This window comes from Protopterus annectens, chromosome 8.part1 (genome assembly GCF_019279795.1).
Source record: "Protopterus annectens isolate FY-2018-M chromosome 8.part1, PAN1.0, whole genome shotgun sequence".
Classification (NCBI taxonomy): Eukaryota; Metazoa; Chordata; order Ceratodontiformes; family Protopteridae; genus Protopterus; species Protopterus annectens.
In genome coordinates, this window is record NC_056742.1 from 265617969 (window position 1) to 265644772 (window position 26804).

The 26804-nt window shown below is 39.0% G+C and overlaps 1 protein-coding gene across 2 annotated transcripts in view; it reads left to right on the top strand.

Moving 5' to 3' along the window:
* SPIRE2 (spire type actin nucleation factor 2) overlaps positions 1–26804 on the top strand; it is a 1014080-nt gene that overhangs the window by 881471 nt on the left and 105805 nt on the right. For both annotated transcript variants that reach the window (XM_044081853.1, XM_044081854.1), the window contains one exon: positions 15354–15491. In XM_044081853.1, the coding sequence (XP_043937788.1) occupies positions 15354–15491 (138 nt within the window). The remainder of the gene's footprint in view (positions 1–15353; positions 15492–26804) is intronic.

Consider the following 26804-nt stretch of genomic DNA (forward strand, 5'->3'; position numbering starts at 1 on the left):
CACCCCACCTAAGCACCATGTTCGATCATAGCCTCATCTCAGGCTTTGTGCCCACTGAATGGCGCACAGTGACGGTTATCCCAGTACACAAAGGAGGAGCCACCATGGACCCCAGGAACTACCACCCCATTAGCCTAATGGGCCTGGTCTGCAAATCCATGGAACATATCATCATGGAACTTATAAACAAAGACATTGGTAATCTCCAAACTCTGGACCCCACCCAGTTTGGGTTTGTAAAAGGCAAATCATGTCTCCTAAACCTGATAGATTTCTTTGAAGCAGTTACTGAAGCCGTAGACAAGGGTAAGGTGGTTCACACAGCCTATCTAGATCTCGCCAAGGCTTTTGACACCATCCCTCACTCTGGAATTATAGATAAACTCACTAAACTAGGTATAAATCCCTATGTCACAGGATGGGTTGCCAACTGGCTTATTGCCAGAACCCACACTGAAAGTAGCAGACTTACAATGCAACTTAGGCTAACATAGAAGGTCTTTGGGTAATGAAGTTTGCAGATGACTGCAAACTAGGAGCAATAATCAAAACTCCTAACGATGTGGACATCCTAAAAAAAGGCCTCACTGAGGCAGATGCCTGGTGTCAAAGCCATGGCCTTAAGCTCAATGCTAAAAAGTGCATTGTCATCCCCTTTGGTAAAAACTCTGTACCCATGAGCTACCACATAGGTGATAGTCTACTTAACACTGAAAATGTGATAAGAGACCTTGGGACACAGGTGGACAGTATACTCTCCTTTGATAATCACATTGCCACAGTAGTCAGGAAATCCTTCTACATGGCACACCTCATCACAGAAGGTTTCTCATCCAGGAAAAAAGAGCTCATTGTTCCCCTCTACTCGTCACTCATTAGACCCATTATAGAGTACAACGCCCCTTTTGGTATGTACATCACAAGACATCTACAACAACTGGAAAGGCCACAGAAATACCTCACAAAGAGGATTACTGGCCTCAAACAGATGCCCTACGCAGACCGTCTCAAAAAACCCCAGCTTTACTCCATCGCATATTGCCTTCTTAGAGGCGATCTCTGCCTAACATACAAAGCTATGTCAAACCCAGAGATGTTGGACATGCTTCACTTAAAGAAATCCCAATCACTCTGACCTACACGCTCTAGGGACCTAAACCTTGTCACCACAATAAACAGAACATGCTGGAGGGATAGATCCCTGTCCCAGGGACTTCCCATACTCTGGAACAAACTTCCTATCTATATCAAACAAAGCTCTTCAACACTCTTCAAGAAGAATCTTGATGATTGGATAGGAAATAGGAAATTCACCCCGGGGATCACCTCTGTGGCTCTGCTCGACGGGGGTACAGGAAAATAATTTTCTTGGGTGGCGAAAGCCAGGGTACCTTTTTGGCTAAGCTTATATAGGCCCTAGGGCCAATAGCCTAGTACTTACCTATGAACCTATAGCTATATATAGCTCTGTATAGTATTTACATAACTATATAGTTATATACAGTGCTACAGCTTTAAAAATGTGTAGTAATTATTTTGAGTATCCATGTCACATAACCGTATTATATGTAGTGTGTGTGTGTGTGTGTGTGTGTGTGTGTGTGTGTGTGTGTGTGTGTAATGCCCCAGTAGCTAGAAAGAAGTCAGGAAATATACCTGGTGGCAAGACTTAAACCCTGTACCTTGGGAGTAGGTAGCAAGAGCTTGAATTCCCTACCCACCACCACTTGTGAAATTTTTGCCTCATTTTTGTTCTGTTCCTCATATAATCTGTGTTTTTCTGGATTTAGAATTCACTAAATAATGACAGGCATTTGAATTTCAGACTTCATATTCTTCAGAAAGTACATAGTAACACAAAACCTTTTATTCTAGCAATTTTCTGTTTATAAGATCAATATTTGAAATTTGTCCCTATTTTGGGGGCTGTATTCCCCCATTATTGGCTTTGTCCAGGTTTTTTGTGCCAACAGGTTGAGAACTATGGTGAGAACCGAAGTCACTGAATATGTTTGGGGGCTGTATTCCCCCATTATTGGCTTTGTCTAGGTGTTTTGTGCTAGGAAGTTGAAAGCTATGTTGAGAACTGGCTTCACTAAATGATAGTCATTTAAATTTCAGTCTACCTGTCTTTCAAGAAATAGCTGATTTGACATAGTGGTATGTTGTTCTGATTGTAGTGCACAGGGTCCTGGGTTCAAGACTTGGCAGTGAAATGCATGGTGGTAACACAGCATTTTATTCTAGCAACTTTCCAAAATTATGCAAGCAATGTTTAAAATGTATCCCTAGTTTTTGGGCTTTTGACCCCCCCAATAAATTTTGGCTTTTTCCAGATTTCTTGTGCTTCAAGGTTGAGAGATACAGTTGAATGTTGAGTGCATTTTACAAGGAGCTGAGAGCTTGAAGAGAAGTTTAGTGCTGCTTATGCTGTGGCTGCTTGTGTTGTTAATAGCACAACAGATAGTATACTTACTTTTGATGTAGAAGATTGTGGGTTCTACTCCCACAGTATATAGATGCATTACTGATACTGTACTGTGTTGTACTTTTAAAGGGGATGGATGCTGCAGTTCTGAGAATGTCCTCTTTGGTGGAGATACCTAGTAACGATTAACCTGTTATCAGTGTGCCATCCATTCCCTATTGCAATATTGCTACCTTATCATTTTTTAATGTAGCATAGGCAATTTATTCCTGAAGAGCAACAGGCACTTTATTTGTAGATGAAACAATGAATGAAATATAATGTTGTGTGCTAGCAGCAACCTCTTCATTAGTTACAGTTCTTTTTAATGTGGAATTATTTAGATGACTTTTACTTCTGCACAGATTGTGCATATTTACTGATACTGGTGGATTGTAGAAGTTAGCGTAGACTTTTATGGGCAGTTTTGTCATTATTGGTGCATGCATGCATTTTGTTTAGGTGTTTACTGGAAACTCTAACAACTTTACTGTATTATACAAGGAATATAATTTAGTACAATCAGGAAGGTGCATCAAAGAATACATGTATGTTTCCTGTGCAAGGGGCCTATGATTTGAAAACAGCCCACGTTAATCTTTATCTGCCATTGCCCAGATGTATTTTCTTTGAATGTGGGTTTTGATGCTGTTTCAATGAATGTGAGTTTCAAGGGCAGAGAAATTTTAATGCTAAGTCTATTTTCATTGTGAAACTGCATTGCTTTGTTTAGCAGATGTCTATTAGCGTTTTTGCTGTAAAATGTAAAATACAACTTGTAAATGAAATCCAAATTATTGCAGAAGTAAAGCAGTATGCACATTACAGTGTTTATGGTAAATGGGGCAAAACAGCCAATTAATGGGACATTGGAATAGCTGCAGGGGGAAGCCCCATTCGACCATGATTTTGTGAGGGGAGGAAGGGCGGCAAACTCAGCCCTGGCTGAACTATACCTCTCAACTGTCCAGATTATTGCAGACTGAATAGATTTTTGCTTCTTATTTTTGGTTTGTTCCTCGTAACATTTGTGGTTTTCTGGCAAATCATTTAGGAATGAAGTCACTAAATAATGACTGACATTGAGTTTCAGACTTTATAACCTTCAGAAAAATGCATGCTAAAGCAAGACCTGTTATTCTGTCAACCATCTAAGTTCATACAAGAGCAATTTTTAGTACTGTTTGTATGTTCCCACAATCTATTTGGCCTTGTTCAGATTTTCTGCGTTAAGAGGTTGAGAGGTATGAGCAAATAAATTGCTTTATAGAATTAGGTATATCCAAACCTCCCAACTGTCCTTGAGTTTGGCTCAAAATGTTGCTCTCCCCCTAATAATCCCTCTGCAAAATGTCAAATTTGGAAGAAAACGTGGATGGTTTACAATTAATAAATAATTGTAATGATCAGAGTTATAGATTACTTTTAATTTCAGAAATGCATGTAGATTCTTTTATTTTGTCAGCTGCTCAGGTTAACAGTACTAATGTTAAAAAAAGTGTCCCTTCTTTGACAGGTTCCTAGCTGTACTGTGTGGCTATTTTATATTTTTACATCACATTTTTGGTCCGTTTTTCATAAAATTGTGGTTTTCTGGCAAATTCGTGGCAAATCATTAAAGATTAAAGTTAGAAAATAATGACAGACATTTGAGTTTCAAATTTCATACCCTTCAGAAAATTCATACTAATGCAAGACCTACTATTATATTATCTAAGTTTATAAGAGCAATATTTAAAAATTGTCCTTATTTTTGGGCCTTTGTCCCACTTCTATTTATGGATTTGTCCAGATTTCTTGCTCTGAGGTTGAGAGGTATGACAAATGTATCAGGGTCATCACCATCAGCCAAAGACATTTTAAATTGTGACATACTTGTTGCACCCCACACCCCCACGTAGTGACTCTGGTTGTGTCCAAGCAAAGCAAGGAGCAGTTATGCAGTGTAAGTGTGCAGAGTATCCTCCCATCCAAGGTAGACACAAGTGCTACAGTGGCTTTTCATCTGTCCTTGATTTTGCAGAATGTTCTGTTTTTCTGTCATATTTTTATACTGTTGATTTATGCTTCTAGGTAAGCTTGTCTGAGACTGTAAGATGCAAGTAAGCTTTAATAAGCATACTGTTAAAGAATTACCAACGTTGAAATCCTTTTTGTTGTTGCCATGCAGAGAATATTTACATAACTAGATAGAGTATAAGCCTTAGGTATTGAAATGCATATGACAGTATTTGTAATAAAGGGCAGGATTACATTATTTTCAGAAGCTCATTAAAATTGTTGGAGACTTGCAGTCATCTTTGCAGGCTTTACTCATAAACTAAATAGAATGCCAGTCTATCATGTGTGGTTCATAATCTATGCAGTAATCCTTTAAGCAATTTATCTTGAGCTTGTTTCTTGTTTGCTGTTCATTTTTTACTTTGATAGTTGTTGTCGGGCATAAAACCAAAAAGGTGGCAAATGGTGCTGAAACCAACACTTGAACCAAAAAAGCAGCACTAGGACAAATAGAATCCACAATAATTTATTTAATCCATTGTCTTGAATAAACCCTAGAGGTGGTGATTGGAAGAATATTCTGAACAAAAAAGAATTAATGTGGCAATTAAGGTTGGCTGCCAACTTACACCCTGGTTTGAATGATTTTATATCTATTGCACCAGTGTTAAAAGAAAAAGCCTGGAAAATATAATCCAACTTTGATACTTTTAGATATTTATAATGTGTTTTTTCAAATTTTAATTTATTTATAGGTTTAAATATGTTCAAAATATATGCCTTTCATTTTTAAGTTGTATTGATATTTAAATAATTAATTTATTCAAGTCAACGGATGGTGATTTGGTGTGTTTTTAACCTATTGGTAACATTCTTAGTTTATTTAAAAGTTTGGCTCTATGTACTCTTTGTTCTGATTAAGTAAATTTTTATTTGATGAAAGCGTTCAACTTCTCAATAAATTATTGTGGTTTCCATTTGTCCTAGTGGTGCTTTTTGGGTTCAGTTGTTGTCAGGCAGCAGGTATTTTTTGGCTAAGAAAGATTTTTACAAGTGGGGGTATCACAGAGATTGCTACTTTCAGCATGTTACTTGGTACTTTTATAAAGCTGGATATAAATTATAATTAGAACTGCAGTGCAAAGAGAAGTGATTTGAGTTGAGTGCTGCTTGTTTTTTTTTTACATTTGATTTTGACTGGCATTCCAGTAATGTAGTTAAAAAGTAATTTCTTTTTTCATGCCTCACAACCTTTTTGTTTCCATCTAGATATTAATTAAGCTGTCATGTAGCCAATGCATTGAAATATTTTTTTTCTTCTACACTTCATTTTGTCTTGATTGGACTCTCATAATGACGGGTTGGCACCCAGGGCAGCATATTTAATTAAAGTCCTAGTTTTTGCATTTTTTTAGCATAGCCTCATCCCTTTCTAGTTGACCACACCCCTTCCCGTTGGCCCCACCAATTCAGCTGTCTCCTGCAGCCCCTCTTTGATTTGAAGCCACCAGCTGCCACTGCTTGCAATGTTTATGCATTTTACTGTTGAAATAATTACACTTCTTACAAAGTTTTGTGTGCAAAACTTAGTCTGAGAGTGGAGCTTTGAAAAGGAAGAGTTTTAAAATGTTCCGTGAATTAAAAATTTAAGTACCTGCACTGAAATATTATGATGAAAATAAATCACTTGTGTTACAAGGGGACGTATGTAAGAATGGTATAGGAATGTTGATCTTACAGGCAAATAGATCAGTTGCCTCTGGATCAAGAACTTTTATAGATGCAACCCTGAATGACTCATGTTCCACAAGGAGCACAGACACTGGAGAGATTGTCTGGGGAGGGGGCTGGAGGTGAACACATGATGCTGGCTTTGTCCATCCTAGATGGAGGGAGGCTGCCTAGGCTCACTACAGTAGCAACACTAAGAGTTTGGCAAGCTCTGCACTGCAAGCACTATACCATTTGGTCAGAAGGTTGCTCATGAATGCAAGTGGGCATGCACCTCTCAAAGGCAGCTATTGCACAAATTGCAAGGCTGCTGTAAGGAGGTAGTGATGGTTAGACCCCACTCCCTGGCAGCAGTATGACACTGTAAAAGCATCCTAAATCTCCTCATTGACCCTGGGCATGAGTCAGGTTGAGCCTGGAGGAGGCTAAATCTGGTCAAGTTGACCTGGTGAATAAGGAGAAGTACTTGTGCCAGCAGTTGATTTCCATATTTTTATCCAAAACTCCAGAGTTGTGATTTTGTACAAGTGATTCTGAAAAAGAAACTGAGGGTTGAGGAATCCAAGCTGGAAAAAATGTACTGAGAGATTGAAGTTATGAACTAGTGTTTAATTTCAGGGATATTTGTTTATTGCCCAACTGTTTTCCAAGCTTTGATATCTTCCTCACAAGATGGCTCTGATTTCAACCCCCACACCTTAAACTGTATACTTCTGGATGTATTCCAGTCATTGACTGAAAAAAACAGTGTTTGAATCAAAATACTGCAAAGTTCTTGAGATATTAGGGTTGTCATTGATAGTTGCTACTGTCATGAGCTTACATTCACTTTATCTACCATGCAATTCACAGTTTTCAGTATGATGAACTTGTGACTTAAAGTCATATTTTTAAACCACCTCTGTAACAGTTATCACTTTTCATACATGGGCTATTCATTTTATCCATCCCTCAAAAATGAACAACTGCTTTCCAAAATTGCCCTTATGATAAAGAATACCTGCATCAATACTTTTTCATATCATGCAACTGCGCCAAGTGTACAGTGAAACTTTTTTTCTAACATACAATACAGAACCAAGTGCATAATGCATTTATTTTTGCAGATATAGCCTCTAAATTGTGCTGGTTTTATTGTTCTGTTATTAGACATACAGCTTAGTATTCCTAATACAAGGTAGCTTAAAAATGCTATTATGATATTCATTTAATAAATATAAAAAACTCAAATTACAATCTAAAGCTTGAATTTTATGTATAGGGAGAACATTGCATTGAATGCATCCTATTTGGATTTTTATTGAACCACTTGAGGTTAGCTGAGTACTTAGGGTCACAGTCACACAGGTAATATTTGTTCTGGCTAACCTGGTTGTGCTTGTAGCACCCTACCTTGTCTATGACCCCTGTTTGTCCATAGTAACTCTAATTTGTCTTTAATATTTCCTCTGTCTGAACTGTTAATTGCCAGTATGTATATATATATATATATATATATATATATATATATATATTATTATTATTATTTATATATATATATATATATATATATATATATAGATAGATAGATATAGATATATATATAATGTGTGTGTGTATTTATATATATACACATATATACACATATATATATATATATATATATATATATATATATGTGTGTGTGTGTGTGTGTGTGTGTATATATATATATATATATATATATATATATATATATATATATATGTGTGTGTGTGTGTATGTGTATATATATATATATATATATATATATATATATATATATATATATATATATACATGTATATACACACACACAAATACTAAAATATAAGTATCAAAATGGATTCTCTCTGTTACAATTATTTTAGCCAGCATCTACCAAAATGGATTTCTGCATTTCAGACCTTTATTCCTAAGCAAGTTAATTCAGAAAATGTATTTTTTATTATGTGAGACGTGGGTGCTGCAACTGTGTGTTGCAAGTTTGGTTAAGGAGACAAAATATGTCTTGTTATATGGACAAAGAAATATTATGGAACACTGCTTGCCTGCAAGAAGCAGTTAGAAACGTGGACAGTTTGCCTTTGTATTTCGGCCTTGCATTTATTACAAGTTCTATAATGAATATAACATTGTGTGAAGGGAAAATGTGAGATCATGGGAAACCAGTACAGAGTATGAGAACATTTTGAAATGTGACAGTGTAAGCCCTCAAGTGAATGAAAATTGTGTTATTTTCTGGTTAGTTTAATGTGTGTGAATTATGACTGGAAAGAATATTCTAGAAGATGCTATGTAAGTTGGCCAGTGCTTTGTTTTATGAACTTAAACTAGTCTTTGTAACCAACTATGTCTGATTTGCCTTTGTGTAATCTCAGTAGCTGTCAATACTATCCTGTACAATAAAGCTTCTTGCTACAAAATGCTTTTAGGTCTCAGTCTGTTTACTGCAGACAGATCAGAATTAAGAAACTCCTTAACATTAATTAGTTTTTATTTACTGTATTATAGGTTCATAGGTTCATAGATGATTACTAGGCTAATGGCTTAAGGGCCTTACAAGCCTAGCTAATATAACCCAATTTTAGCTAGTATATGGCCCCTAGGGGCAAGAGGATGGCATGGATTTGTGCTGTACATTGAGTATCTTACAGACTGCTCCCATCAATAAGGGACATAGGCACTACCCCATCTGTGAATTTGCAGATGTACTTCATGTTTCACATTTACAGTCATCACATTTGGGTTATCTGCTTGCTGTAGCCCTCAGTCGGCCTGATTATCAAAGTCTTGGGTCCTGTGTCAATTGCTGTCTCATCTTCCATGACGTCAGGTAGTCGGGGGTATAAAGCATGCAGCCAACGCCATTAAATCAGTCTTTCTAGCTGTGCGGTGCCCGAAGCAGAAGCAGTTCTCAGGTGCCATTTGGCCGACTCCTGAAATTTTCCTTTTTGAGTTTCAGATCAGACGTCTTCAACTAAGCTAAGTACCCTATTGGGGATCCTTTTTCTTGCTCTAAACCAATGTCAGTAAAAGTTAACAATTGTATTTCTTGTGGAAAGCAAATACCTCATAAAGATTTTTCATTCATACTGCATTCCTTGCTTAGGCCCAGACCACGACATAGCTCGCTGTTGGTTTTGTGCCATATTCAAACCTCATACTATTCATTATCGGTTCATTTACGCATCTAAATATTTTGGTACTCGGTTCAATTATCCAGAAATGGGTTCGGTAAGCCACCCGACTACCGACATTCTGAAAAAACACAAAGATAAAGACAGAGAGACCGCATAGGTCCAAAGCTGCCGACAACGCTTTTCCTAAGCTAGTCGCCAGTTCGCCGGTACTCAGTGAGGCGTTTTCACAGCCCCTGATACCCGCTACTTCAGATTCGCAGGCCTCTACTGAGACCCATTCTGAGTCCGGTATGCCGCGAGATGCTTCTTCAACTGTGGAACCTGTGGATGTCTCTACCTTGGATGGTTCCAGAGCCACTGTGCAGGCACCGGCTTCTGAGGGTGTATTCAGGCCTACTGATTTGCATATTAAACCAACGTCATCTTCTTCTTCAAGGCCTAAAACTCGATCCATGCCTAGAAAACTGACACTCAGACCACATGGTCAGGCCCCTATGCCTAAAAAACAAATGATAAAAATGGCTGAAGACCTTATTACTCTAATCAGGGGAAGCCACCCTTCCCCCTCTAAGAGACCTAGGACTGATTTTCCTTCTGATTCTTCTGATCAGGATTCTGAAATTTCTGCTTTCTCTGATGACCAAGATTTGCCCTTATCTACCTATGAAGATTCTGATGCAGAGGACTCCATTCCCTCTGCTTCCCCTCCAGAGGATTTTTCTTTTGGTGAAACCATGCATACTCTTAGGGAGCATTTTTGCTGGGAAAGCCAGGATTACTCTGACTCCAAAAAGAGGCTTAGGGAATTTTTATTCCTGCCTCTACACAGGCCTTTAGCTATCCCTCCTGTACTGGACATTGTAGAGGATGTCTTCTCGGAATCTAGCCTGGCCCCTGACACTCTACCTCCTGCTCCTAGAAAGCCTAATAGGTATTACAGGGTACCTGACTCTCACAAGTTCCTCTTTAAAAATCCTACTGTGGGTCTAGAGACCATTTCACAGGGACCCAAGGGCATTAAGGCTGCTACTGCCCATACTCCTACCCCCTCTGATAGAGATTCCAGGGCTCTGGATAGATGAGGTAAGAAGGTATACACTTCTGCAGCCTTGGCCATTAGGGCCTTAAACTGCCAGTTTCATATGTTAAAGTATCAGCAGCATATTATTGGATTGCTTAAACAGAAAATCATGCTGATTCCTGACTGTGCTGAAAATAAAGATTTACAGGATTTAATGCATTCTGCTGAACAAGTTGGAAAACATACTTTGCAATGTGGTTTTGATTCATAAGAGGCATCTTGCAGGGCTGCTGTCACTGAGTCTGTACTTAGAAGGCATGCTTGGCTTATGGAGCAATCTTTGCCAGATCATGTTAAAGCTAAATTACTGGATGCTCCCTTAAACCAATACCACCTGTTTGGCAACAAAGCAGAAGAAGTACTTAAAAAGATGGAGGAAAAAGCTAAATCTATGCAAACTGTGAAAGATTTCTTGCAAGTACAGCCTCCTAGATTTAGTAGGCATTGGCCCTCTAAGAACTGGTCCTTTCCTGCCTCTTCCAGGCCTCCTCAGTCCAAACCCAGATCCAGGAGAACACCCAGGCTTCAGTCCCAAGGTACTCACAGGCCTAAGCAGTCGGGGACTTCCACTTCCTAAGCAGGGAGTAGTAAGACTCCCCCCTGTAGAAAATTGTCTCAATGACGTAACTTTAAACCTTCCAAGCCCTGCTCAACTGACTGTTCCTTTAGGGGGAAAGATTGCCCTGCATGCAAAAAAATTGGGAACTCATTACCCAGGACAAATGGGTTTTAAATATAGTTTCCCAAGGATACAGATTCCACTTCCACTCCTTACTAACCCCAAACGGTTGGTCAGACCTACCCCCAAATCAGTGGGCAGAGGTTCAAAAGCAAGTTCTCCCTCTTTTAAGCATCAGGGCTATTCATCCTGTCCTAGAAGAAGAATGGGGGCAAGGTTTCTACTCAAGACTTTTCCTGGTACCCAGAAAAGACAATTCCTGGCGTCCTCTCCTGGACTTGTCTATCCTAAACACATTTCTGGAAATACCAAAATTCAAGATGCTAACTCTTCATCAGCTGCTTCCCATGCTAGGCAAAGATGCCTGGTTGGCAACACTGGATTTAAAAGAAGCCTACCTGCACATCCGAATAAGGGAATCTTGCAGAAGCTACATACACTTCAGAGCAGGCTTGCTTGCACTGTCAGTTCTCTGCACTACCCTTTGGCATATCTACTGCGCCCAGGGTATTCACAAAGTTCCTAGCTCCAGTCATTGCATTTTGCAGGCAAAGAAATATTCAAATACCCCATACCTGGACGATTGTCTAATTCAGGCAGAAAGCTAGGACATACTGTTAAATCATGTGGCATTTGTAAAGAAATTGCTGAAGTCTCTGGGGTACACCTTAAACAAAAAGAAATCACATCTTTTACCCTACCAACAAATTGTATTCCTGGGAGCAAGCTTGAAAACAACTTCCCAGATGACCTACCTAATGCCAGAGAAACAAGTTCATTTGACAGCCTACTTCAAATTACTGGCCACAAAGACCCAGCTATCTGCAAGGAAAATACTGCAAGCCCTGGGGTTCATGGCCTCTTGCATTCTACTAATTCCATATGCAAGACTGCATATGAGGAAACTACAATGGTATCTAAAAAGCCTATGGTGTCAACATTCTCTGGATCTAGAATCAATGATTCCTATCATACCTTGTCTACAGATAGAGTTCCTTTGGTGGGCAGAGGCTTGCCACCAAAACAAGGGACTGCCATTCACTCTACCCCCTGCCACCCAAATCCTAACAACAGACGCATCAGACTATGCATGGGGGCTCACTTGGCAGGGCAGTGCATTCAGGGCAAATGGAACCCAAATCAAATGCACCTGCATATCAATCAAAAAGAAATGTTAGCTGTACTGAATGCTCTGACAGCCTTCAAGGACCACATTTTTCCAGGACAATTATTGGTAAAGATGGACAACACCACTGTTATGTGGTACATAAACAAGCAGGGGGGGGTACCCACTCATGCCCTCTCAGCAGACTAGCCATGGCTCTGTGGAACACAGCCTTGAGCTACCAAGTGCACCTACAGGCTCAATTCCTGCCAGGAAAGCCAAATACATTGGCAGACGACCTAAGCAGAAATCTCATGGACCCACATGGGTGGAAACTAGAACCAAAGATATTCAAAATGTTGAGAAACAAATGGGGGATCCCAGAGATAGACCTGTTTGCCTCCCCCCAGAACTACCAATTGGACAAATTCTGCACTCCCAAACTCCCAAAAAAAGGACTCCCCACCCAACAAGCTTGGAAAGTGGATGCTCTGTCCTTTACCTGGAAAAACCTATCAGTTTATGCCTTTCCCCCTCTGCCTCTCCTCTCCAAGGTACTACTAAAGATCAAATAGGACAAACCAAGGACAATACTGATTGCACCAGACTGGCCATGCCAACACTGTTACCCCCTCTTGCGCAGTGTGTCACTGCTGGCACCATGGCACCTGCTTCAGACCCCTGCTCTGCTGTCTCAGCAGGAGGGCCAGATTCTGCATCCACAGCTTCCAACCCTGAACCTGGCAGCCTGGATAATTACCTGATCTCTCCCTTACCATCCCTCAGTAAACAGGTGATGGATGTCATTCTGGAGGCAAGGAGGCCTAGTACTAGAAAATCCTATGCTGAAAAATGGAAAAGATTCTATTCCTGGAGTAAAACTCGGGATGGGCACAGCAGCACCCAATTTACCTCATATTCTTCGATACTTAACTGAGATGCTTCACAAGGGTCTTTCCTTTTCCTCCATCAAAATTCATGCCTCAGCCATTTCAGTTTATTACAATACAGAACCACCCCTCTTCTTTCATCCACTGCTGAAGCAATTCCTCAGGGGGGCCAAAAACTTAAGACCACCCAGCAGAGCCCCTTCTCCAGCCTGGGACCTTAACTTTGTATTGTAAAAGCTCACTCTACCTCCCTTTGAGCTAGCTGCAAATGCAGACTTGAATTCCTTTCCTGGAAAACAGCCTTCCTTCTAGCCATCACTTCAGCAAGAAGTGTGTCTGAATTACAGGCCCTCATGGCAGTGGAGCTTTTCATCATCCTACATGCTGGCAGGGTGTCCCTCAGGACTAATCCCTCCTTCATGCCCAAGGTCTTATTCAGTGTGGCCCTTAAACAGTCCATTCATTTGCCAACCTTCTTTTCTAATCCACAGAACAAAGGGGAACGAATACTGCACTCCTTGGACATGCACAGACAACGTAGATTTTACTTGGACAGGACAAAGTCTCTCAGGAAATCTGAACAGCTGCTGGTTGCATTTCCTGCAGGGGAAGAGGGGAAGGCCATTTCAAAGCAAACCATTTCTAAGTGGATAAGCCATTGCATTCATTTTTGCTATAAACCCCATGGAAAACCTACCCCACAAGGGATAAGACCACATTCAACTTGGGCTGCTTCTACCTCTACAGCCTTTCTCAGAGGTGTCCCTACCAGAGACATCCTAGAAGCTGCTACCTGGAGTTCGGTACATACCTTCACCAAGCACTACCGCTTGCCAATTTTTTCTAAATCCAGAGCTGGCTTTGCCACTGCAGTTTTGCAGGGCCTTATAGCTGGTCCTAATGCTATCTAATTTCCTCCTCCCATTCTTAGCTTTGGGAATCTACCCAAATGTGATGACTACAGCAGTGAAACATAAAGAACATAGTACAGTTGTGTACACTTACCATAAATGTAGATGTTTGAGTGTATTCACTGTTGCAGTCCTGGTTAGCCTCCCTCCAGACCCCTGACTTCTATTTGACTATACCTCTAATCTTGTTTATTATGCTTAAAGCTTTTTGGTGTATTTGCTTTTTTGTTGGAGGTGTAACCTTGTATATAATTGCTTCCCATTATGGGGGCACTTGACATCTGGGCAAGAAAAACTGATGTAATGGTGTCGGCTGCATGCTTTATACCCCTGACTACCTGACATCATGGAAGATGAGACAGCAACCGATGCAGGACCCAAGACTTTGATAATCAGGCCGACTGAGGGCTACTGCAAGCAGATAACCCAAATGTGATGACTGCAACAGTGAATACACACAAACATCTACATGTATGGTAAGTGTACACAACTGTACTTTCCCAATATATTGATTCAAACAGCATTTTAAAAGGGCCAAGGAAGGTCTTCACTTAATGTGAATAGGAAACCTGTTTCAAAGAAGGAACAATCTCTGAGACACATACCTGTCTCTCCACCATGTTTTGTTTGAGTCACTGACTAAGTTTCGATCCCTAGATCAGGTGACCCTCGTGATGTTTGACTTGCAGATGTGTAGCAGCTCCATCAGGGCTAGATTTGTGAGTGGCTTGTAGATCAAGCATAGGTTACCCTTAATAGTCGGTATGAGACAGCATAAAGAGATTGGGCTTTTTAAAAGTCTATGTCCATAGTTCATGTTGTTTACACCTGTATTTTATTTGTGAGAAACTTCTGAGGCCACTCCAGCTGCTACCTACTCAAGTACATGCCAAAATGGTGCATTGTACTTGATTATTTGTCTAATGAGGGCTGAGTAAAGTGGGACTGTAATTTTCTTGGATTGGATGCCATACCTTTACTTATAAGTTGTGCCACATAAAATTACTTCCTCACCACTGTGGACACATGGCAGTCAAAGTTCAGGCTATTATCTATCTGTGCACCTAGATTACTCACCACTGAATCTGCTCTTAGGGGTGTGCTATTGATGTTGTAATTTGCAGAGGTATTTGACTTCCCAAAGGGTATGCTAATGTATTTTTTTTGCATTTAGTTTTATGCCATGGTTCTGGCAGCAATCATTTGTCTGATCTAGACCCTCCTTCATTCTGTATTAAGCTGCATCTTGTCTTTCTAGCTGTGTTGGAGTACATCTTAATCTAATTTGCCAGAGTTATTTTATTTTTGTTACTTCTGGCTACATTACAATGTTTTGTTGTAATTTCAGGAGGAATTTAGCCACCCAGTAGAAAGTTTGGCTCTGACTATTGAAGAAGTCATCAACATCCGCAAAGTGCTGGTAAAGGGAGAACTGGAGAAGTTTCTTCAAAACAAAGAACTGTACAGCAATTTAAAGAAAGGGAAGGTGAGTTATGAAATAGAAGACACTACAATTAGGCCTTAACATTCCCATAGTACTACTAGGAAGAAGTGGTTGGTGTGACCTAAGGGAAATTCTTGGTCCATTTGCTCTTACAGTAAATAGTCATTGTCTACAAGTGAGCTGGGGAAGGGCAATATTATATACCAAGAGCTTTACTTGAAACAGCAGTATTATTAAACACAGACTCAGCACAGGTGAACAGAGCCAAGTGCAAGCTAAATGTTGTGCATGTTCACACTCACAGTGAGCAGGCCTTTTTTACCGAGCTACATGCACTACTCAATTCAGCACATTATTCTCATGTTATCCTTTAACTATGTACTAGTGTAAAATATCATTTTAGTGTTCATATACACAGAAAATGAAATAGTGTAGCATATTCGTGGAACTCAACCAATTCATTTCATTCATAGGTTAAGTGCCATTTCCATAGCGTCCATAGTCAGTAGATCAGACACTGAAGGGTTTTCAACCCTTGCAATGTTTTTAGTTCTGGCAGCCGTTCTTTGCTTACTGGCACATCAGAGACTCTACTCTGTATAGTGGCCTGTTGTGTAGAGGCAGTGAACAAGTCAAAACTAGACCCTGATGCATTCTCCACACTGGGTATGTCAACACAGTCACCATTTCAGACTGTAGTTTTTGGAGTCACTTCTTAAGAATATCATTGTCCTGTGCATTGCTGATGTAGTCTAGTCAGAATGTCTCCTGAAGGACATTCCCAAATAATTTCTTTGAATTTGATATGAAGCTAGACCAGTTTTGTTTATAGTAATTCCTGGATTCCACTTCAGATCTCTCTCTCTAGTATTCTATAAGTACAGTGCCTTAAGAGGTCATTTGCATATATTTCACAGGCCTGTTATACTCGAGGTTTAAGGTATTACACAGTGAAGAGCCTTGGCTGGTTCTTTCTTTCAGTTTTTACTGAATGGTCTGTCTGTATGAACTTTTTACCCTTTGGCTTATATTGTACACATGCACACACAGATATAAATGTCTTAAACACACACATATATACATACACATGTGTGTATATGTGTGTATGTATAGGTATATGGAAGTTAATTGATACTGCAGAACATCACATCGCTGATAACTTCACTTAAAATACTGATAGTCCAACATGCATGCTACAAAATATAAACTTGGAGCATGCCAATGAAAAAAAAAATGATTTTATTTGTAGGGGCAAACCCCCACACCCCCTGCTGATTATACGTACCAACTCTGACATCACAGAGTAACAGGGAAAGGGGTATATGAGTGATAGTGCTATATGAATTATCGCTGCATGAATTTTATCATGTGGTGAAACTGTGGTGTTTTCCTTTGCTGGTAAAGTTTTGTCAAATTATGTAGCTGTTGCAAGTTAATTATATTGACCTATACATAATTCAAGGGTTATTGCCCTTTTTTCCAGTTTGTGCGACCCTGGAATTAGTATATTTAATTGCTGCCACTGGGGGCATGGAGGCAGAGCCCCCATGTCAGGGGCTGTGGGTGATGAAGACCTTCATGTAAAAAGCTACTTTTTGTTTTATTTTTCATATTCACAAATGTAACCTATCGGTTTGTTTTTCAGATATCATACACCAAGGTTACAGGTTTTATTTCCATACCTTGCCTCCTTTCAAAGGCATGCCAGACGTTCCTCCTCAGCAAAGAATAGAGGCTCACACAAATTTCTCTGTCAAATAGGGGCCATACAGCCGGTCCCTGCCAGAAGTGGCCTAGGATTTTATTCCTGTTCCTAGTACCAAAAAGGAACACGTGGAGACCAATTTTGGATTTATCTATCCTCAACACTTATCTGGACATTCCCAAGTTCAAAATGTTGCGTTACAACAGCTTTTACCTCTGCTGGGCAAAGATCACTGGATGGTACTTGGATCTCAAGGAGGCTTACCTTCATGTTCCTATCAGCTAAGTTGCAGGAAGTATCTGCGAGCTGGGACTTCTCATTATCAGTTCTCTGCATTGCCCTTTGGCTTATCTACTGCCCAGAGTGTTCACAAAGGTTCTGGCTCCAGTGATAGCTTTTCAGGCTAAAAGGAATACAGATCTATCCTTATTTGGACGATTGCCTGATTCTGGCCAAGGAGACTTCTTCATCATTTGAATATGTGATAGCAGTGCTAAGATGCCTGGGGTATTCTGTGACGAAATAAAGTCCAGTCTAGTACCCTCTCAGACATGTGCTTTCTGGGTGTGAGACTGAATACAGCATCCCAGATGGCCTTTTGACCCGGACAAACAAAAGAATCTTTCCTTTACTTCCATCAATTGTCTCATCAGTCCAGGCTGACTGTATGGACAGTCCTTCAAGCCTTGGTTCATGGCATCTTGTATTCTGGTGCTTCGCAATGCCAAACTGCATATGAGGAAGTTACAATGGTATCTCAAATGTATGGACACAGCACTGCCAGATTGGACACTGTCATTCAATAATACCTTGCATTCAAAAGGAATTTTGTGGTGGGCTCAGGAATGTCACCTAAACAAGGGACTCTCTGTGACCCGGCCAGAGGCGAGTCAGATTCTGACAGATGCCTCAGACAAAGCTTGGGAGCTCATCTAAATGGAAAGTGGATACAAGACAGTGGCCTGCCAGACTACAACATCTACATATCAACTTGAAGGAGATGTTAGCAGTCCATTTGCATTAATAGCTTTCAAGGATTTACTTCTTCCAGGGCAGGTGTTGATTCTAACAGACAACACAACTGTCATGTGGTACATCAACAAGCAAGGGGACATTCTTATCCTCTATGCAGGCAAGCAATGATTTTGTGGGAGACTGCTCTCAGTTTACAGCTATCTTCAGGCAAGGTTTCTGCCGAGCACAGAACTCCTTAGCAGATGTGTTGAGCAGAATTATGGATCCCCACGTGGAAATTGGATCCTCATGTATTTCAGAAATTGACAGTGTCATGGGGAACTCCAGACAAAGATCTGTTCGCTTCTGCACTAAACACCAGCTGCCAAAGTTTTGCACAAAGGTTTCATCCCACAGCTTGGAAAGTGGATGCTCTTTCTTTCAATTGGAGCAATCTTCATGTGTATGCCTTTCCACCTCTGCCTCTCCTCCCAAAGGTACTCCTAAGGTCAGACAGACAAGCCAAGATGATTTTAATAGCTCCAGATTGGCCTCGACGCCCCTTTGTACCCATTACTGAAAAGGAAGTCCCATATCATTTTTAGTGTTCATAGCACACAGAAAATGAAATAGTGTATATAACTTAAGTGGAACTCAACCAATTCATTTCATTCCATAGGTTAGGGTACCCATTTCCACTTAAGCGTCCATAGTCAGTAGATCAGACACTGAAGGGTTTTCAACCCTTGCAATAAGTATTTTAGTTCTGGCAGCCCGTTCTTTGCTTACTGGCACATCAGAGACTCTCTACTCTGTATGAATAGTGGCCTGTTGCTGTAGAGGCAGTGAACAAGTCAAAACTAGACCCCTGATGCATTCTCCACACTGGGTATGTCAACACAGTCACCATTTCAGACTGTAGTTTTTGGAGTCACTTCTTAAAGAATATCATTGTCCTGTGCATTGCTGATGTAGTCTAGTCAGAATGTCTCCTGAAGGGACATTCCCAAATAATTTCTTTGAATTTGATATGAAGCTAGACCAGTTTTGTTTATAGTAATTCCTGGATTCCACTTCAGATCTCTCTCTCTCTAGTATTCTATAAGTACAGTGCCTTAAGAGGTCATTTTGCATATATTTCACAGGCCTGTTATACTCGAGGTTTAGGTATTACACAGTGAAGAGCCTTGGCTGGTTCTTTCTTTCAGTTTTTACTGAATGGTCTGTCTGTATGAACTTTTTACCCTTTGGCTTATATTGTACACATGCACACACAGATATAAATGTCTTAAACACACACATATATACATACACATGTGTGTATATGTGTGTATGTATAGGTATATGGAGATTGGTTGATACTGCAGAACATCACATCGCTGATAACTGCACTTAAAATACTGATAGTCCAACATGCATGCTACAAAATATAAACTTGGAGCATGCCAATGAAAAAAAAAATGATTTTATTTGTAGGGGCAAACCCCCACACCCCCTGCTGATTATAAGTACCAACTCTGACATCACAGAATAACAGGGAAAGGGGTATATGAGTGATAGTGCTATATGAATTATCGCTGCTTGAATTTTATCATGTGGTGAAACTGTGGTGTTTTCCTTTGCTGGTAAAGTTTTGTCAAATTATGTAGCTGTTGCAAGTTAATTATATTGACCTATACATAATTCAAGGGTTATTGCCCTTTTTTCCAGTTTGTGCGACCCTGGAATTAGTATATTTAATTGCTGCCACTGGGGGCATGGAGGCAGAGCCCCCATGTCAGGGGCTGTGGGTGATGAAGACCTTCATGTAAAAAGCTACTTTTTGTTTTATTTTTCATATTCACAAATGTAACCTATTGGTTTGTTTTTCAGATTAATGTTTTGCAATGATTTTCAGTGGCGATTAATGGTAATCGGTCAGTTTGTTCGATATTTTGTGTTGCGATCAAACTTACCAGCAATTATTTATTATATACTCATATATATATATATATATATATATATATATATATATATATATATATATATATATATATCTATATCTATCGAGAGAGAGAGAGTGAGATAAAAATAGTAAAAGTAGTAATACATATACATACATGCATCTGCATATGTGTGTGTGCGTGTGTGTGTGTGTGTGTGTGTGTGTGTGTACACGCACACACACACACACACACACACACACACACACACACACACACACACACACACACACACACACACACACACACACACACACGCGTGCGCACACACAATGTGTTGACAAGTATAGGGCTTTTAACTCAGCCCCCCAGTCTTTAATAACTGATACATTAAGAAAATAGGGGGTTAGCTATTGTGTTGTGAAACTGGTCATAGAGTGATTAGAAGACAGAAGATCTTCAGTAAGGTTTGGAAATATTTCATTTTATGGATATGCTACTTTGAGTGGCATACCACAATGCTCTGTTCTGGGATCTAGTTTTTTTTTTTTCATTTTTATTCATCAATATTACCAATAAGCAAATCACTGTAGTATTGCAAAATTTGATTTTTATATCATAAACTTCCTATCTAATTTATTCATGTCTCAGTCAAAATTGTACCCGGAGTTACCTGCATGAGTTTTAGAACTGGAACAAAGATGAAGTGGCATTCAGATGTAACAATTGTAAGGTCTTACACAGAGGTAGTGTGATCTGTGAATACTCATGTGGACTGGGTAGTGAACTAATTATAAAAATGTGACTATTATGTTGACCAGGGGGTCGTGACCTCTGAATATCTCACATAGGCAGGACATATAAGCAAACAGATAAGGAAGTGTTGTGGCATCATGAAGACTGTAACCCAAACATCTTCCTCAAGAAATTTGTGTTAGTTACATTTTTCAAAAGTATAATTAGGTCTATATTTGAATACAGAGCTGGATTTTGTTCATATAATGTTGACATAAACTAATTCAGTTTCAAAAACAGTTCACAAAGTATGACTGAGGAAATTAAATCTTCGATCTCTATATTATCGGCTACTACTGATCTTATTTTGAGTTTTTAAATGCTTATATGATATGATATCATCTCATTACCCTTAAGAGAAATAGATTCATTCAAATGTTTCTAACTGAAACTCAGACAACCACCCACACATGTCCTGTTTGTGCACATACTCAACTCCGATTTAATATCCGTCATCCAGCCACTACTCTACCCAGGTAAGCTAATTAAGAACACTTTTCTGCTCACCAGAAATAATTTCTTCACCCAGACTGTAATGTCAACAGTTGTTCAGTAATCCTCCTTACCCCTACCCCAGTTAACCTACCTCTTCTTTTTCAAACTTTCTTTTCAAGTTTTGTACTTCTGTCCCATCCCCCATCCTCATTGTTTCTCAGTACTTTGTACCTATCACATTTGTATTTTTTTCCTTCATCTTTCCCCTTCTTGTGCTTCCTAAACACATCATCATCATTCTGACCCTGTAAAGCTATAGAGCTACTTTAACGTTGAGCCTGCTGTTTTTCCAACCTTTTAGTTTGCAGTCTTGTAAAATGTGTAAGTACTTTATAAACATTCTGTCTGTTATATCACTTTATTTCAACATCCTGTAACACTACATCATTGTAATCAACATCCTGTACAACTTTTTCCTTGTGAATGTTGTACACATTTTCTTAACTATTGGATTTGCCTTTGTATTCAGTGAAATATACTCAAATTTTCTTGGACACATACACTTTTGTATGGAGTTTTTCTCCACATACCTTCACTTAAAAGGACCTTTAGCCAAGCCAGACTTCCCTGGTAAATAAAGGCAAAATAAAGTAAATAAAAAAATATTTCCAATATTACAGTGGATATTAACTGTCACATCAAGGCCCCTAGAAATAATAGTTTCCTTGTACACTACAGCTGTTAAAATAGATACAACAGGTCTGAGTCAATTAATGTTTATGCTGGTAAAAAGTGGAATAAAATTCCCTTCGATATAAGAGTATCTGCTAGTCTAGGAATTGTTAAATGTAGATCAGATGACTGGCTTGGTGATAGAGTATTCTGGTCAGTTTCTACTTGATGAATTACTTGTAATGACTTAGGTGATGTCTTTAGCCATAAAATCATATTCAGACATTTAAACGGATGTGTAAGTAGGCATATGTGCATGCTTGTGCGTACATGTGTGGTGTGTATGCATAATATCTCTACATATATATATATATATATATATATATATGGGATCCGGACGCATGCTCGACTAGCATATGTCTGAATCAAAAAACATCGAACACACATACACGAAAGTGCTTAACATCGACAAGCGCTTCCGTGTATGTCTATTTAAATGGATCGGACTACAGCGCGGGTAAGGAACAATTCCCTTTTCCCCACTGTAGTGTGATCTCGGAGTGAGAATAATAAAGTAGGGGGTGTGGGGGTGCAGGGGGGCAAAGCCCCCCTGCAGAAACGTAGATTTTTTTTGAGCTACACATACACGGAAGCTTTTCGATGTTAAGCGCTTTTGTGTATGTGTGTTCGATGTTTTGTGATTCGGACATATGCTAGTCGAGCATGTGTCCTAGACCCATAGATATATATATATATATATATACACATATATATGTGTGTACACACACACATACACACACACACGCACACACACACACACGCACACACACACACACACACGCACACACACACACACACACGCACACACACACACACGCACACACACACACACACACACACACACACACACACACACACACACACACACACACACACACACACACACACACACACACACACACACACACACACACTTAAGAAGGTTCAGGCAGCAAACTCACCAAAGCTTTTGTGAAAACATTGATTTTATTTACTTTAGGGTAAGTGAGGAACCTAGCTTTACCCAGCAGTTCCACCAGATCATTTACCCTAAGCATAAAGTAGCTGTGAAACTTTGAGATGCTGTTTAGTTTTTTAAACTCATTACAAATTTTGAGAGTTCCTTTTGGTTTTGGTGGCTAAAGCTATTCCACTAGTTGTTCAACTGTTTTATCACCCCACCCACCCCATCTTTAACATCTTCCTAATCTCTTCTCAATAGTGATTGTGTCTGGGATTCTTGGATTCTACAAGACTTTTAACAGACCAGTATTGATGGATTTACTGCACATTAGCAAGTCATTTGGCATCTCCCATAGAAGAGTTTTTATGTGGTTCTAAAATAAGGCAAATTTGGCTTGGCAGTTTAGAGAAGATATTTCTATTTCTCAAAAGAAATTGCTGGACCTCCTACTTCTGTAACTTAGAGATAGTATTATGCACCATTATCTGGGGTGGGGTAGTATTATGCACCATTATCTGGGGTGGGGATAGCAGTCATTTTTCTCAGTCTTAGTCTGTGATCTGTGACCCTACACGTACTACATTACTTTCCAGTGTTTCAGTACATTTGCATTTTTCCCATCTGCCTCATCTAACAGTTTACATCTTTTACCTATTCAGTGACATTATAAGGTCCCTCCCACTTAGCCAAAAATTTACTGTAATTTGTGGGGGACAAGAGCTAAGACCTGGCCTCTGATTTGGAATTCCCCTGCCCTGGACATTTTAGTTGCAAAGTCCCAACTGTCCAGCTTGTGCCCTCCTGTACAACTGACAGTATCAGCTTCATCCAAGTTTCACGTGCAGATTGCACATGCAGGCAAACTCTTTTGTCGTTGTTGACATTTTTCATTGTGAAGGCCAGCCCATCTGGAGGTATGAGGTGTTGCCATTAGAGCAACTGGCAGATAATCAGTTGAAGATTTTGTACCTGCATCTCAGCAGAAGAAATTCTGACAAGTATCTGAATAGTAAAACATGACAATCTCCCAGATTTTTTTGTTTCATTTAGTAAAATATATTTTTTATTATTCCCATATAATACTATTTATATACCAAATTTATATACCAAAAATAAAAATAAAAGTTATACATTAAATAAATAGTACGCTAACACTGTTATCTGTAATACCATCTGATGATGTCATTTTTTTAACATGAAGACATCTCAGAAAGAAAGAAAAGAAGAAATGCACATTTGTATTTAGAAATGATGGTCATGTAACAACATGTTGTATCTCTGACTCATTTATGTCTCTTGTAATTTAAAGCTGCAATAAACAGAATGACCATATATAAATCAAACTATAATATATCCTTACAGCTTGCATGAACTCCAGCCTCAGAACTGTGAAACATGACATTACGCATCGTGTTTATAGTTACCGTACACAGCATGGTGGCAGAATCTAAGTTTATAATATATACTAGGTAACAATCACCAGGATATTTATAAGACTAGCCATGCAACCCAGCTCAATTGTGTCCCCTTATAACATGTGCATCACAATTAGTGGGATATTTGCTTGGAGGGGTGTGTAAGTTAGAAGGCTGCTAAAACGTCATGTGGGTTTGCACCAAACTTTTCATTGTGGACAAAGGCACTGATTTATGTTTACTAAAATAATGAAGATTCATTTTCATTAGCTGAAATCATGTGCATTTTGTTGGCGATTATTACTTTGGTTACCCGTGAGCAGAGTTATTCGGTTTGTAATTTTTATAGTTTATACAAACAGATCAAAAGCAGATTTCTGTGTGTCTGTAAGAGATTAAAAGCAAATTTTAAAACCAGATTACTAAGTTAAAAAAATTGGCAAAAGAAATTCAAGTTTTCTTGAAAGAGTAACATAATCAAGGATGTCAGATTCTATGAATTCCTTTGTTTTTTATTTAGTACCAATTTTAAAATTTTATATGATTTTGGTGGACAATGGGAAAACAGTAGTTTTCAGAATGGATTTACAAAAACAAAGCATACTCTGAATCGATAGCCCCAAATACATTTTGTAATAGGTTCACAACTACAGACAGTATGGTAAAATTATTATATTAAGGTCTGTTAGTCACTCGGATAAACCAGCACTGCAAAATATGGTGTGTGTGAAATCGCTTCCCTACACCTTGGTGAGTGCAAATTGGTCATGGATCTATCATATGAGGTCAACTCACTGATACTGAACCTCTCAGTTGCTTTTTTATCCATAGGAAATTATTGTCAGTGTAGTTTCTCAGTGTACACTGGCAACAATCTCCTTGTTTTCACAACTTTCCTTTCTCTTTCTGCATTGGTGGAGCTTTTGAATTAATATATACCTAGATATATGGATCCGTGTCAAAATAAAGAATTACCATAACTTCAAGTTGCAAAACAGCTTGATGGAAATATTGAAAGTTTATATTCACAAACATCTAGATCAGCTTACATTTTCCGATGGTAAGTAAACAATTGGCCAACAAAACTTAAACAAACTAAAGGAAATAAAACTCACCGAAAAGGGGGGACTTTGCCCCCATACCCCCACATCCCCAACTAAATATACCAACTCTGAGATCGCACTACAGTGGAGAAAAGGGCAGAGTTCACCACATTAGCCAACTGACTCCTTTCACAGTGAAAAGTTACGACAATCTGGACATTTGTGGATGTAAACGTTCAAGGTTTTTGTTTCACCATTTTGCAACTCGACATTGTAGTAATTTGTTATTTTGACACAGATCCATATATATATATATATATATATATATATATATATATATATATATATATATATATATATGTATATATATATATATATAAAATGTCAAGGAGTCTGAGGGGGTCTTGTCCTCCACATAGGCATTGAAGGAGATGCCCCTCCTGCAAAAAATGCTGAAATTTAAGTGTAGTTTAGGTTAAATTCCTCACCAAGTTTTGACTTTCTGAATCATTATGGAAGCATAAAAAACACAAGATAACTGTTAGACCAGCAGAGTTGAAACTCATCCTGTAGTATCAGCAAAAAAAATACATATAATTATATTAAATTATTATGCCCAAGGATCTATGCAGGCACATTCCTTTAGTTGGGTAAGTACATTTTCTTCTGAGGATCTGTCAGGAACTTTAACTTACAGAGACCGGGATACCTGCAAGTGTCTGACCTTATGCTGTGACATAGACTTGTTTATAAACCTGCTCAGAAGTAGTCTTTCACATTTAGAAATTGCTATAGCTGTAAGAGCAGCATTTGAAAATGATCAATACATTTGTGATCAGTACATTTGCAGGGATAACCCAGAGGTGTAGCTAGCTAGCTGTTCTTGTACCCAGTGCCATCCCCCGATTGCTCCCCCCCCACCACAATTTTAAGTTGAAGATCAAAAAAAAAAAAAGCTCCTCTTTCTCTCCTTTTACAATATAGCAAACTGTTTGCCGCATTTCTCAATGCTGGTATGCACTAAAGACCAATCCCCTAACACTTTTCACCTGTGGTGACTGCCCCTTCACCCCACCTCAGCTATGTCTCTATCTTCTATATGTGATGTGTGCTGTGTCAGCAATATGAGGCTGTTAGTATAAATTAGAATTTTCTGGCTTAATTCCTTTTTGTACTGATCAGTCTTTGAAGATCAATATTGTACTATAATCATTTGGTCATCACAAAATTAGGAGTTTGGAGTAGCTAAAAAGTGATTATTTTTAAATAGGAAAATGAGAACAAAAGTACAAAACAAGTGACTGGCTATATGGTGTAATGTGCGAGAAGTAACGATCAATTCCAGTGTATATCAGCAGTAGAAGAAAAAATACATCTTATGTTTATATAAATAAAATCAGTGAATATGAAC